Source organism: Aphelocoma coerulescens, chromosome 9, assembly GCF_041296385.1.
Source record: "Aphelocoma coerulescens isolate FSJ_1873_10779 chromosome 9, UR_Acoe_1.0, whole genome shotgun sequence".
Taxonomy (NCBI): domain Eukaryota; kingdom Metazoa; phylum Chordata; class Aves; order Passeriformes; family Corvidae; genus Aphelocoma; species Aphelocoma coerulescens.
In genome coordinates this window covers 16,778,016-16,792,644 of record NC_091023.1, presented here as the reverse complement: position 1 = coordinate 16,792,644, position 14,629 = coordinate 16,778,016, and the positions used below count along the sequence as shown (strand labels likewise).

The 14,629-nt window shown below is 52.1% G+C and overlaps 1 protein-coding gene across 1 annotated transcript; it reads right to left on the bottom strand.

Moving 5' to 3' along the window:
• Positions 1-4,929: 4,929 nt before the first annotated feature.
• On the bottom strand, positions 4,930-6,269 carry SST (somatostatin). The gene is made up of 2 exons (XM_069024821.1): positions 6,132-6,269; positions 4,930-5,250 (listed from the first exon to the last, which is right to left on the bottom strand). The coding sequence occupies exons 1-2, from the start codon at positions 6,267-6,269 to the stop codon at positions 5,038-5,040; spliced, it is 351 nt and encodes a 116-aa protein (XP_068880922.1). The 3' UTR covers positions 4,930-5,037.
• Positions 6,270-14,629: the final 8,360 nt, after the last annotated feature.

Here is a 14,629-nt window from a genome sequence, read left to right as displayed (position 1 = left end):
GTGGAGGCCAGAGACACAGAGAGAGGAATGTCCTGTTTGAGCCTCTAGGAAGAATCACAAACCCTGACAGGCACAAGAAGTAAAGCAGAAGAAAAGATTTGCCAGGAAAGATTTACAAAAGAGCCTTGCAAATGTGACAGCCAATTTCCAGGGGGATCCTTTTTCTTCCTAAACCTCAGCCATGAGCAAAAGGAGAGATTTTCCTTGAAGGCAGAGCACAGAGCTCTGTGTAAGGGAGTAAATAATCTACCTTGGGGCAGAGCACCATCAGCCTTGTTGCTGGGCTGGGAGGGAATCACTGACTTTGGCTCTGTGCCTGGGACATCTCCTAACAGGGGTTGTGGGATGAGTGTGGAGGGCCCAGAGCATCTCTCAGCTCACCTCCTGGGAATGTTTTTCCAGGGCTGGAGGCCAGGAGCGCTTCATCCTTCTGCACCACAGAGCACAGCAGGCTGCTGGCTGCAAGAGACAGCTGCAAGGGAGGGGGAGGCAAGCAGTGGAGAGCCTCAGGAGGGATGATCTGTTGTTGTATGTGGGACCAAGTCAGTTTCTCTGTCATCCAGCAGCCAGTCTAGGTGATAAACAAAGCTTGGGTTTGCATTATTTCATGTTTTCTCAGGGAATATCTTTGTAGAAAATACTATGGACCTTTGTTAAATTAATTTTGTTGATTGAATGACCAGGTGTGCTTCTTTATCAGATGATGCTGGAAGTAATAGCTCATGGCACAAACTGGCATTTGTACTATATGTATGAAGAAAACTGAACTTGTGAGGTTTTTGGTGACTTGGTTAATTTTTTCCTTGTATTCCACAAGGTGTTCATGCGGTAAGTTTCCTAAGACAGGGATACAAAAAGTTTTCTGAGATGCCCACAGTATCTGGCCAAACAGCTGTTCTCAACTGTGTTGGGAAAAAATAGCAAATAATTCCCTAATAAAATAAAGACAAAGGTGAAGAAAAAAAAAGAATAAAAGTGGCTTTTATTGCATTATTCTGGTGATAAGCTGACAAAGAGTCAGAAGGTGTTCAGTGAGCAAAGAGTACAGTCTGTTCCTTTATCATAATAACTTTTATTGCCTAGGTATATCTTCTCTCACCCTGCTCGATAAACATCATGCTGCTTTGCCTGCTGAGAATTAGGGCTCTCTTGCAGCAGTGAGTGCTTCTCTCCAAGCACCTGGTGCTCACCCATACCGGGGCTGGGGACAGATCTGGTGCTCCTCAGAGATGCTGGGAGTTGGGTGGGATGAAAGGGAAGTTTCCTGTGGTGAGAGCAGAGGTCTGGGAATCAGAGATGGTTGCAGATGGTCTGGGAATCTCGGTGGCTGCAATCTGCTGGTGTAATGCTTGTGAGGAGCCCCAGAGGCAGAGTAAAGGCAAAGGCGCCACAGAGCATCTTATGGGCTCTTCTGGGGGGAGGAAGGTTGTGCCCATGGATCCAGGTTCTTGGTCTTTTCTGCAGAGCCAAAATACTTAGATGGTGCCAGAGTGGAGCCAGGATATGAAATCTGGGTACCACAGGTACTTCCTCTGCAGCACAGCTAGGATCACTTCAAGCTATTGGTCCTCAACAAGCCTTCTGGACCAAGGAAGACTTCCCTTTTTTACCAATTCGAACTGCACATAAAAATAATCTTGGTCTGCTTGCTAGATCAAGAGACATCCCCCAGCATCATTGGAGACTTTGCCTTTGGGGATGGCTGAGAGCTCCTCACTGACTTCCCGTAGGGGATGTGTGTTTCCAGGTCTTGTACAACTTTTTCTGGTTTTCATTAAGGGCAGCTCTTCAGGCAGCAGTTTCAAGCCCTTTAATGTGGTTCCTTATGGACACTTCCCTGCACTGTCTCAGATGAATCACCAGGTTGAAGGTACCTGCAGGAGGGGGATTACTTGGGGTCTGCCTGTGGCACCAAGTGCAAGAGGGGAGATGAATCACCCAAGTGTGGATCATCACAGCCCCTGACCTCCCCCAGACCCATGCTGAGGCTGCTCCTCCATGGAGCCTCCTCTCTGACCTGCAGAGAATGTTGCTTGAATACCTCTGCTAGAAACTGTTCTTCCCTTTGGCAGCTCAGGCCTGTGGGAGCTGACTGTACCTGTGTGTTCATCCCAGACTCAGCCCTGCCCAGCAAGAGTGTCCCCAGCCTGGAACTCTGGTCCATGGCTCTGTGTCTAGGGATCAAATAAAGTTATTTAATCTCTTTAGCCTGTAACACCCACCTATCAAAGGGAAAAAAGAAATTTTTCTTTTTTTTTCTGGTCTCTTTAGCTCTGCCTGGCAAGACTGTCTCCTGCATCATGTTTGTACAGCTCCCAGCACCTGGGATTGCTGGCGCTGCCACAGTGCAATTACATGTGGTGATACTGCATTTAATGCCTTGGAAGCCAGCTCCCCAGAGTCCAGGAACTCCTGAGCTGACAGTTTGTCTTTCTGTCTCTGAACTGAGGACGTGCCTTCACTGGTACCTCTTCATTAAGCTTCCCAGAAGTGGTCATGACGTGCCATCAGCTGTATTGAAACAGGCTGGTGTAGTTTGTGAATCACTGTCTTTAATTCCTGCTTGTGACTGAGGATCATCCTTATCCTTATTTGGGATGAGTTTCACTCCAGCAATTGGCAGGATTACACTTCCTTCAGAAGCATGGGTTGAGCATTATGGACAAGGGGAAAAGCCTCAGGCGAGTAGTGGTCTATTTATATCCCATGAAAGATGGACTCTGTGCATAAGAATATTCAAGCCCCTGACACCTCCACCCCCCTCCTGTTCCTGTAGCTGCTGTCTTGAGGCTGTCTCAGCATGGAAAAATTTGCTGCTTTTTGAAAGCTAAGAGGAACCTCAGTCAACACAAGAGTGAGCAGCCAGGGGTGGGGAGGTCTCTGCTTTACTGAATCCCCCATTGATGCTACACAGCAGTGAAGGAATCAGAAGTGAGCTGGGGCCATTGTTGTCTCCTCACAGAGTGTCTCCACATTTTCAAACAGGGTCCTGTTCTTACCCTGCCTGCTTTTTCAGGCTGATTATTGATCTATATTACCTTCACATCTCAAATATCTTTTTGGAGTCTTTTCCCCGCAGTACAGCCCTGTCCATCCCCCAAGGGTGAGTTAATCCTGCACCCTCCACAGCTGCACCAGCCACAGAAATCCAGGGGCTCAAAGACGGTAAGGCTCTCCCCCGTCCCCACAAAGTGCTGTGAAGATCACTGTGCCCTGCCCAGTCTGCACTGCACCCAGCTATGGTAAAGAGGGCAGAGCCCCTAACCCCAAGGCACTGCATGTGGAGCAAGCAGTTCCCCAGGTCACCCCACAAAACCTATCCCACTTCCAAGGGAGGAAGAGAGGAACCTGCCAGGAGCTGGGGAGACACAGGATCATGTCATGGCAAGGCTTCTCCAGCAGATGCAGGATCCACCTGGCCCAGCAGCAGTCCTTAGGCCTGCCTGCAACACAGGCTAAGCCACAGCTGCCCTGCTCCAGGGAGGGAGGGCAGCACCCATTCCTGCCTCTGGCCCCTTCAGAGGGGCTGATACCAGTAGCTTCCTTCCCTGAGCATGTCCCTGCTGCCTTTGCCTGTTGCCAGTCGGCTGTGGAGCAGCCCAGCGAGATCTGTGGCAGGGTTGGGATTCCATTCTGCACTCTACAGTTCTGCACGACAAGGGATTCACCTTCCCCCCAGCTCGTATCCAACAACCCCCTGCCCACAGGGAAAGGAGGCGCAGACCAGCAATGAGAGCAACGGTCCATGAGCCATCAGGAATGATGCTCCACAGAGAGCTACATTCAGCACAGACCAGAGGCAACTTAACAAGCCTTCAGCTGGGGAATCCGCCTCCACTGGAGTCCTGCTCAGCCCTGCGCCCAAGAACATCTCTAAGATCCCCCATTTTTCACCCTCCTTTCACATACGATGGCTACAAAATATTTGTTACTTTTAATCCTGAATGATGACTTACTCAGCAAAGTGGCACCTGTCCCCTGTGCAGGATGTTTGCTCTACGGCTCCAATTCACCTGTGAGTGCATGGCACAAACCAGCACAGCCAGCAAGCCGAGACTCTGCAAAAGCATGAAAAATTTGTCTTCCATTGAGAGAAGAATGTTTTTGTCACAATGCTATCTCCTACCCTGCTGAACCTTTCAGTATTGCCTTTCAAGATGATGAGGTGGGTAGAAAAACTGCTGTGACCAGTTTATTAGATGGAGAGGGGCTGGTGTCATGGGGTTAACATCTCAGCTTTACAGGGATGCAAAACCTCCCCCTGCACAGCAGAACAAAGGAGAACTTTCTGAAGGAATCCCAGAAGCAGTGTTTGTCGGGAATGCTGCAAGGAGTAAAATATGCCAGGTAAGAAAATATTTTAGTGTCTGTGGCTGAGGAGGGAATGAGATGTGTAGTGCAAACTTGTACCGAACCACTTTTATCATCCCCATCACTTGAAATACACATCTGAGATTTTTACTGATGCCTCTGGTGATGGGTGTAAATCCTCTGGACTGACTTGAAGTGCCAGCGCTGTGGATTTGATTCAGTCACAACTGCAGCAATTTGATTTCTAAAATATCATTGTGGCTCTAATACTTTAGTAAGACCACAGAAAAAATATCATATTGTGATACACTCTGTGTATGTGTGCATATGTGTGGATGTGGACGATGTTTGCTGCCCTGAGACAGGCAGTGTTTCGAAGATGAGCAGCCTGAGAGGTAAATTTAGTTTTCTCATTGACCACTGAGCCTCAGCATCACCATTTGAAACATAAACTTTATTGCAACAGAGAATTAAAAATAGTACATTTGAAAGAGTTGCAGAGTGCATGTCATCAAAGAACTAGTCAGAAATCACAACTCAAGCAAATAATGTACAATTGGAACAGAAAGTTTTATTAAAACAAGTGGAAATCAAACTCAAATTTTCCTTGTTTGTTTAATTTCACCATAACTGTGGATTGTGTATTTACAGTCTTCGCCTCTTGTGGTGAAGGTTCTGCTCAGGGCAGGGCAGGGATGGATGGGGAAGAGAGGTGGGTTTCAAAAGCTAACAGGATGTGAAAGTTTTCCAGAAGAAGTTCTTGCAGCCTGCTTTGCGTTCTCGGGGTGCCAGAGCCGGGTTTGAGTTGGCCGAGCGCTCCAGCTCCAGTCTCACTTCATCCTGCTCAGCCCCTCGGGACAAGTCCTCAGACTCCAGGGCTTCATTTTCTGTCTGACTTGGCTCTGAAAGCAGTTCTGCCAAAAAGTACTTGGCCAGTTCCTTGGGGGACAAGAAGAAAGGGAGAAAGAGACACCACAATTACTCCTTGATTTCTGGGGGCTCACCACTCTGTTCCTCTAAGACACCTCTGTGCCCAGCTTAGAGACAATCAGGATGCAGGAGGAGAAGAGGAGCCCTGGCTTTCCAAAGAGCCCATCCTGACAGCTGCTATGCAGCAGTTGTGTCAATGGCATCTACCTGGTGTGGGGAACAGACCCTGTCCTGGCTGTCACAGGGAATGAACTCGTCTTTACCTTCTCTTCCCACTGCTCCAGCACTCAGTGCCATACTCAGCAAGAGTGCCATGAACCTGCTGCTAAAGTGACACGGGAAAGGTCTTTGGGGGAGCTGGCAGGAGAGGTTGAACTGGTCACCATCTTACTGGGACTTATTTTTCTTCTAGTCCCTCTGAGCGTCAGCTGCCACCCAGCATGGATAAGGACATTGTTCTGTGCTCTGGGGAAGCTGCCTTCATTCTGTGACCCAGAGAAACCCTTGGGAGCTTCACCAGGGGCTCTGTCCCGTGCCCCAGCAGTGCCTGTTCCTCACTGCCCCCAGCACCCAGCTGGACTGTCTCACCTCCCAGCACCATCTACCCAACCTCTCGCTGGCTCAGCCCCGGCGGGGAACCAGGGGATTTGTCGGGGAAGGGGGGTCTACAGCAAGGAACCGAGCGTCTGAAACGGGGACATTGGGGAAGTCTGGGAGGAACTGGAAGGGTCTGCAGCAGGGGCGCCAGGGGCTCTGACAGGGAACGGAGGTTCTGAATTGGAGTATCAGGGGGTCTCTGGAGAAGAGGGAGGCTGCAGCGCGGCCGTCGGGGTGCCTAGCGGGGTGCCCGAGGGGTACCCGGGGTGTCCGCCCCGTCGCGGGGCTCTCACCTGCTTCCCGGCGGCGGCGGCCAGCGACTTCTGCAGGAACTGCCGGAGCCGCGGGTCCGAGGGGGCGGCCGACACGGTGCCGAGGGCCAGGGCGATGGAGAGCAGGGCCAGGGCGCACTGGAGGCGGCACGACAGCATCTCGCCGGCGGGTCGGGCGCGGGAGGCGGCGGCGGGAGGCGCTGGCGGCTCCGCTGCGGCTCGGCTCCGGCGTTGGGGATCTCCTCGCCGCCCGCCGCCCTTATAAACCCTTCTCCTGACGTCAAGGCGGGGGCGCCCCCCTCGCCCCACGCCGCCGGGGGTGGGTCTCTGGGACGGGGAGGGGGGAACGGGGCCAGGGATGCTCCGCTCTGCCCGGCGCCGGCCAAGCCTCCGCGGCCCCCCCTGAACTCCCCTCCCCTCCGGCCGCCCCCGGCCCCCGGCGCGTTTTGTCCCCAAATCACCGCCCTTCCAGAGCCCCCGACCCTGCCCGTCCGCTCCCTCCTCCCCGGCCACAAGCCCACCGTAGCGGCGGTGGGGGGTCCCGGCTGTCACCGCCCACCCGCGGCTCTGACCCCGCGCCGGAGGGTGAAGCTCCCCAGCAGTCGCTCTGCCAAAGCCCCTCGCCCTGGAGCCGGGTCCCGCCCCGTCGGGTGAGAAACGGCTCCAGAATGCGGGGAGCTGCAAAGGGTCCCCTTATGGGCCATTGCTCCCGGCTCCTGCAGGGGGTGAGGGGTGCTGAGGTGCCCCTGGGGGTCTCTCCGGCACCGGTCGGTTCCGAGACTCCCTCCCACGGGCAGGTCCGGGGGCAGCGGGAGCTTCCCAGGAGATGCCCCGGCTCCTGCCATGGCTTTGTAGCTCCGGGAAGCGATGACAAATCGGTCCCGGGTCGGGGCGGGCTGGTCCCTGGCTGAGCCTGCGGGGACCCTTGTCTCCATCTCAGGGTCACTGGACGCGCTGGTCCCGTGGGAGGCACCTGTCCCGCTGGGATGGCCAGTCTCTCCCACTCCTCCAGCCTCTCCCTGTGAGCTGGCTGGTGCCCAAAATGGGAAAAGCTGCTTCAACCCCCCGAAGGACCAGCCTCCTCAGCTGTCTCTCAGCTGGCAGGAGCAGAGCAGGATGTGCTGGAAAGGGCCTCTGCTGTCAAAAAGGGGTATCAGAATCTCTCCTATCTCAATTTCCAGCTGAGGAAAAGTCAAAGATTTGAGGGGACAAGAATTCAATACTGCAAAAAGGTCTCCAGAAACCTTCAAAATGACATTTTGTTTCATGCTGAAATAATGTGCACCCCCCACCCCACTTTCAACCCCGGTGCTGCTGGCTGGGCTTGCTGAGGCTGATCTAGGAGTATGAAGCACAAAATAAAGTGTTCCTGCTCTGTTTCACAGTCCAACAAGATGAATTGGTTGCTGGTTCCAGACCAGGTAGAACTTTGGGCTGAACTGCGACTGCCCTCCCTGCATGGTGCCTCCTTTCCTTTGTGCAGCGAGGCTCTGCAGCCTCACATAGCTTTCATCATCTCCATCCTTCCCAAATTGTGGAACAAAATTAATGACAATCATGAGAGAATAAGCCTTCATTTATGAGGCCCTGAGGGTTGGGTTTACTTGTGCGACATTTACAGCCAGTTTTTCCCCATCTGCCTGGCATGAACAAGTCCAGGCTCTGTGCTCCTGGGACCCTGTCTGTCTTCTAGCACTGGTCTTGCTCTGGGGAAACTGGTGGAGAAGAATCAGACCCTGCTCTGGTTTGGACACATTCCCATGTTTTGGACACAGGACACAGCCTCCTGCCAAGGCCAAGGGAAGTGATTGGACCCAAGAGAGCAGGTTGTCCCCAGGGGGCCATGACTGTCAGAGCTTTTCTCTCCACCAAGACACTGTGTTAACAGCTGGGCCATCATTTCTCTCCTCCTGTGGGCAAAGAAGCAGAGCCAGTCCTGGGCATGGCAAATGGCCAAGGCAGCAGATGCTGGGCATCAAACCTATCCTGGCCCTCTTGCCTGCCTTCAAGAGAGGTTTCCTAGGAAAGGATTCTCTCAGCAGCAGTAATTTCCCCACTATTCCTGATGTGCCAGTAGCAGCAAGCTGGGCTCTCCTATTCTATTTGTATTTGGAATATGCTTGTTTTGTAGCCCCCAGGCTCTCCTCCTTGCACAGCCCAGCCCAGCTGTGCCGCACTGCAGTGCAAGCCTGGGCCAGCTTTGCAGAAGGCTCCAACTCCCCACCAGCTCATCCCAGCTCCCACAGCCCAGGGCAGTGCAACCTGCTTGGGTTCCGCACTGGGGAGGAGCAGAGATGGAAATGGGAGACAGCACTGGATTATTTCAGACTCCCCTGTGGCTTACTGGAAGCTGTTACCTAATGTCCCCTGCCACTGCACGCTCCAGGCCTGCACCCCTTCTGTCATTCAGTGTGCCACCCCAAGGGGATGGGGACACTGGGAACCCCCATCACTCCTAAGGTACCATCCTCCTTTGGCTTCCACAGCTATGGATCTGCCCTGATGTGCCAGAGGGATGAGTTCAGCACCTGTATTTCCCGGGGTATGGCAATGAGCTGGAGTGCAGCCTGGCACTGCTGCATAGGATGGAGAGCTGTGCTGCATTTTGTCACCCTTTGGACCCACCTGTACACCAACATGGAGCTGAGTGCTGTAGGAGCTGGCACAGTGCAGAAACAACCTCCCTGATGAGTGTCCCTCTTTCTCATTTCCTGACAACTTCCTGTGGAGCCAGCAGGACTCAGACACGCCTAATGGGATTTTGCAGAGCTGCATAGCTCAGTCGGAGATGGATTGGTTCCCTGTGGGCTGGCAGGGATGGTTTTAGGAAGTTGGTATGGTCATGCTGCCATAAAATGGGGGGAAATATCAGACTTGATTCCTTAAGGGGTTTTGAGAGGCCATTCTTGATGTCCTGCCCAAACCCAGGCTGCTCATCACCTCGTTCTTCCGCAGCTACCCACAGCACCTCTGAGTGCACGAGCCCAGGTCTATTAAAGATGTTTGGCCCAGAGCTGTTCCTTCCTAGCCCCTGTCTTCACCCACAATTTGTTCTTCATTTTTGTGTCTACCCAGTGCAACCCTGCCCTGCCAACCCTCCCTGGCCATCTGGCAGTGCAGGGCATCCTGCAGCAGAGCAATAATGCCCAATAGGGCTTAGGGTTGGGAGTGATATTGTTGGAGTTGTTGTGCTCCCTACAGTCCAGTTCCAGGGAAGCACAGGCCCTCAGTCACATTTGGAATACCTGGCTTAGATGTTCACTGGCTACTGTGGCTTTTTCAGACACGTGGGGATAACTCTTGGAAGACCAGGTTGGCTCTTACTCCATCTCTCAGTGCAGCCCTGGAGCTGCGTGGCTGTCCCTCTGTTCCCCCCTCTGCGTGAGGGAGGCTGGAGGAATTATATCAGTGTCCCCCAGCAACAGGGGAACTATGACCACACGGAAATGTCTTGGATTTGTCCCACTGGATTTCAGAAGCTTACCAAAAGAAAGCAAAAGTGTGGTCATTTTCTTCTCTCTGGTCATGCCCTCCATGGAGATGACTTGGCTCCTGAGCCAGAGCAGCCTCAGAAAGGCTCTGACATCCACCTCGGCTGTTTTTACCCTTTTGGGATTCAGTTGAGATTATGAGGCTGGTGGGGCAGGACCAGAGACAAAGCTTTGATGGGAATGTTCCCCTAGAAATATCTCAGCCTGTTTAAAGAAGAGAAACTGAACTCCCATCAGGTCTGAGCCTTGTTGACAGATACAGTATTGAATGGACCAAAGTTCTCAGGTAATATTTGCGAGAATCACTCTGATATTCTCCTGAATTTTTTTCCTTTCAAGGAAAATCTAAAGGAAAAATACCATGTGCTTTTGTTTAGAAAACCACCTTGTGCTGACCTGAAGGAACCAGCAATGAGGGAGTGGAGAAAGGAAGTCCATCTGCTCCATACAAGTCTGGGCTGTCTCCTTTGGAGGAATCCTGGGGAAGGGGTAAGGACAGACCTCCAGACATCCTCATGGCTGGAGCAGGCATGGAGCAGCGAGTGAGTCGCAGATTGATTTACCAGTTCCCTTTCCCCCAGCTCCTCTATGGGATCAGTGTGCTCTGAATTTTTTGCACTCGTTCTCCAGCCAGATAAATCCATCATCCGCTCGGCTGTGGCAGAGGCAATTCTGTTCCTTTCTGCCGCAGCGCTGCAGGGCATGTGGCTTTGCAGACGATTGAATTGCATTGAATTCCTGTGACTGCTTCCTTACCCCCACGCTTCCAGCTTGCTCCACAGACCCAGAGCAGTCCAGCAATGCGCGGCTCTGTGTGCACAGGCTGCGTGCTCGGCAGCGAAGCGTGCCCTCTGCTGTCACCGCAGCTGTCAGCCCGGTTCCTATTGCACCTTATCTCCCTCGCTATCACCTACAAAACACTCTCCACACTCTCAGCTCTGCTTTTACGAGCAGGACAGTTTTGCCATGGATCACTACCTTGCCAGCAGGGAAAACTGCTTTTCTTTATATTCTAGCACTCAGGCTCTAGGGCTGACCGGTGATCTGGGAGCCAGGGTGTGACATTCCTCATTCTTCCTCTGGACATGCAGCTGGTGCTGGGGGGCAGCAAGGAAGCTGCTACAGCCCAACAGCTCTAGCAGCTTGCTCAAAACCTAATAGAGCAGGTTCCTGCCCCGGGAGATCCAGATGAGTGGAGAAAGAGTGGTCAGTCATGCCTGAGTGACAACAAAAACCGAGCTCAATAAGGGAGAGAGACTGGCTGAATGGTACCATGTATCCCTGGAATGGGCTACACAGAGAGCAGTGATATTGGGGTTGTGCATGAACAACACCCATGAGAGGTTTCTGTTTTTATAGTTAAACTTGGGCACAGATCCAAAAGAATTTGCCTCTCCATTAATTACAAGCATCTGGGATTTCTGCTCCAGTAGCAAAGAGGGAGGGCAGTCAGACTGCAGAGGTTCAGAGGTGGGATTCTAGTACCTAATTTTTGAAATGTCTCTGTCTAAGAGCCTGAGTTGTGTTTAGGATTTCTGACGCTGCTGCCTGAGATTTATTCCCAGTCTCAGATGCCTAGGATACTGCCATGGCATCTGTAGGGCTGGTGGCAGCCGCCTTGAAGGGAAAATGAAACGGAAAGGGAAGAGAAAGGGGAAGGAAAAGGGAGATGCATGGGAAAGACAAGGGAAACATCAGCACAAACACATGCAGAAGCACAGCTGAACAGGCTGAACTAAGAGTTATGTACCATGTATAATATGAGAGTTAAATACCAGGGTGTTTACCTGTACTACTGCAGTGGCTGTCAGGAGTCAGGGACAGGGCTGTGTTTGAGGCTGTACAGAGAGATATTGGCCTGTGCTATGAGGAGTTATTAGCATAAGGCAAGAGATAATGGGTACAGGTGGATGAGCACACAAAATCAGGAAACAATACAGGACTCTGCTTTCTTCCTGTATATAAATCTCCCCAATAAACACCATCTCTGTTCAGCCTGGAAAAGGCTCCGGGGAGACCTTATAGCACCTTCCAGTACCTAAACGGGATTATAGAAAGTTGGAGATGGACTTTTTTACAAGGGCATGCAGTGACAGACAAAGGGGAATGGCTTTAAACTGAAATAGGGTCAATTTAGGTTAGATATAAGGAAGTAATTCTTTACTGTGAGGGTGGTGAGGAATAGGTAAACTTGAGAAGCTGCGGATGCTCCATCCCTGGAAAACCAGGCTAGATGAAGCTTTGATCAACCCGATCTTGTGGAAAATGTCTCTGTCCACGGTTGGAACTGGATGATCTTTAAAGTCCCTTTCAGCCCAAATTCCGTAATTCCAGGACTCCGTGCTCAAACTCCGTCTTCCACTGCCCTCTTGTGGAGACTCGGCAGAATGCAGCGGAGCGCCCCGGCCGGCCCCAGCCGCAGCCCCGGCCCCGGGGGTCGTCCCTCAACTCTGCCTGAAGGAAGAAAGCGTCCCCTCCCCGAGCCCTGCTCACTCCCCTGGAGTCTGAATCCCCATTTCCATGCTGGGCCTTCCTGGCAACCAGCCACTTCATAGGTTTGGTGCTGACCTTCCCTCTGAATGCCAGCCTGCCTCTGAAGCTGAGTTTTCCGAGGGCAAACAACCCAGCAGTACCGACACGGGCAGGGCTGAGCAGTTCAGTGTTTGTGGGCATAAAGCAGGCATAAAACAGGTGTAGGGCAGCTCTGTGTGTGACGGCTCCCTCGCCTCTCCAAACACCATCCGTGCCAGATGCCTGCAGGCCTTTGACCGTGGATTGCTATCGCGGCAGCTGAACTGCCTGGAAAAGCCATGACATCACTGTTTAAAAAAAAAATAAAATCAGTCAGGAGGAGGAAACCGTGCTCCGGCAAAATACAGTATTTATTTTGCAAGTGCAGCTGAGCAAGTCAATGGGAAATAGAGGTTGTGGCTACACAGCTGCTTGTCTGGGGCAAGTGGAGCTGTCAGCCATGCTCAGCCGCTTCCAAAAGTGACAACTGCAGTAACCAGAGAGGCGGTGAGCTCAAAGGCAAGCAGGTCCTGACAGGGAGGGGAGAAACCTAAATATGTGTGTCAAATGAGAGCAGTATGTGTGTCAGAACCCTGTCGTGAGGACAGCCAGCTTTACTAAACGTTAAAAACCCACCAGAGAGAGGTAGAAAGGGAAAGCAAATGAGGGAGCAAGGTGGGAAAGCAAGATTTTGCTATTGTCAACACTTCAGGCAATGCTCTATTTGTGGTCCTTTTTCCACCATCCTCTGTCTAACATGAGTAAGTTGGTGAGGGCTCATGCTGGCCTTAGGCTGCGGAGTGAAAAATAGGCCCTTGCCCAGAAGGATGCTTGGGAAGAGCTCACTCCATGAAATGCCTGCCCCATGGCAGGCAGGTGCTTTCTGCAGGCTGCCAGGCAGCTGTCCTGCCCAGCCAAATCAAACAGGAGCAGAGAGAGGCTGCCTCCAGCTCACTGCTCAGCCCTCACCTTTTTGTGGGGCTTCTTCTCATGCCAGCAGATCTGATCTGCTGGGAGACAAGCCAGAAGAGCTGGGGGACAGGAAATCATAGAATGGCTTGGGTTGGACGTGATGCTAAAGATCATCCTGTTACAACCCCCTGCCATGGGCAGGGACGCCTTCCACTAGTTACAGTTACTCAAGGCCTCATCCAGCCTGGCCTTGAACACTGCTGTGCATCCGACATCCACAGCTTCTCTGGGCAACCTGTTCCACTGCCCCACCACCATTAAGAATTTCTACCTAATAGCTAATCTAAATCTACCCTCCTTCAGCTTAAGGCCTTTCCCCCTTGTGCTATCACTACATGTCCTGGTGAAAAGTCCCTCTCCAGCTCTCTTGTGGGCTCCTTTTAGGTACTGTAAGATGCTCTAAGGTCTCTCTGGAACCTTCTCCAAGCTGAAAAGCCCCAATTCTCTCAGCCTGTCCTCATAGAAGACGTGTTCCAACTCTGTCACCAGCTTAGTGGCTCTCTTCTGGACTCATTCCATCAGGTCAATTGTCTTCCTTGCGCTGGCGGCTGCAGTGCTGGACACAGTACTACAGGTGGGGTCCCACAAGACCAGAGTAGGAGAAGTTAAAAAGTTTAATTTTAAGCCTGAAACAACATGTTTATTTAGAGGCAAACAGGAGAAGGCAACTGATTTGTCTTTAGATGAGCACATACAGCAAGAGCTCAAAGATGTTGTAAGGAAGAACAGCAGACTTAAAAGCCACAAGCTCACAAAGATGAGAACCAGCCACTCCATCCAGGTCAAATCCAGAGGCTATGCTAAGCAAGGCAATTCCTCAGGAGAAACTTCTCTAAGAATAGCATTGCTGTTATTGGTCATCATGATCCCACTTATGCGGCCCAAAAGCATCTTCATAGCTCCTGGTCCTAAAAATGTTCAGCTAATGTCAGCAATAGTTGTCTCAGCCTGCTGTGACCATCAGAAGACTGAGTCAGAGCAGAGGATCCTGCAAAACAGCAAATTGCTTCTCCCTCTTCCTGCAATTTTCCTGCCGTGCAAGGCTGCTTTTGTTGTCTCACATCCACCTCTGTCCCATGGTGTGTTGAAAAACACATCCTCTTCATCTCCAGCTCCTCCTTAGTGCAGCCTCTCCTGACCCTGCAACCAGCCAGGCCCTCCCCTTCCTGCTGGTGCTTCCAAGTCCCCCCCACTGTGAATCATCTGGCAAGCTCTGAACCAAAATTATCCATGAGTTAACTAAATTCAAAATGAAACTCAGGCCCCACCCCAGGCCGTGCTGAGCTGCGCCTGGGCTTCCACAGCAGTGCTAGTTCCAGCCAGTCCTGCCTCTGTAAGGCAGAGAAAGTTTTTTTGCGTGTGGCTCTTTGGTTTTCCGAAACCAGCGATCTCAGAGCAGCACAGAGCTGCTGGGCTGCCTGCACAGAACTCAGGGCCTGGGCACTCCAGGCTTCTCCCAGCAAGCCACAGCCACCCAAAGACAGCACAGCAGCTCCTCTCCCTGCCAGGGCGAGCTCAGGCACTCCCTCAGGCTGGGCTGTCTCA

What these genes read in the sequence shown, in the direction of transcription:
- SST (XM_069024821.1), bottom strand. Translation starts at nt 6,269, where the DNA reads ATGCTGTCGTGCCGCCTCCAGTGCGCCCTGGCCCTGCTCTCCATCGCC. An exon ending in CCGCCGCCGCCGGGAAGCAG is followed by an intron (nt 5,251 to 6,131) that starts GTGAGAGCCCCG and finishes TTGTCCCCCAAG; the next exon opens with GAACTGGCCAAGTACTTTTT.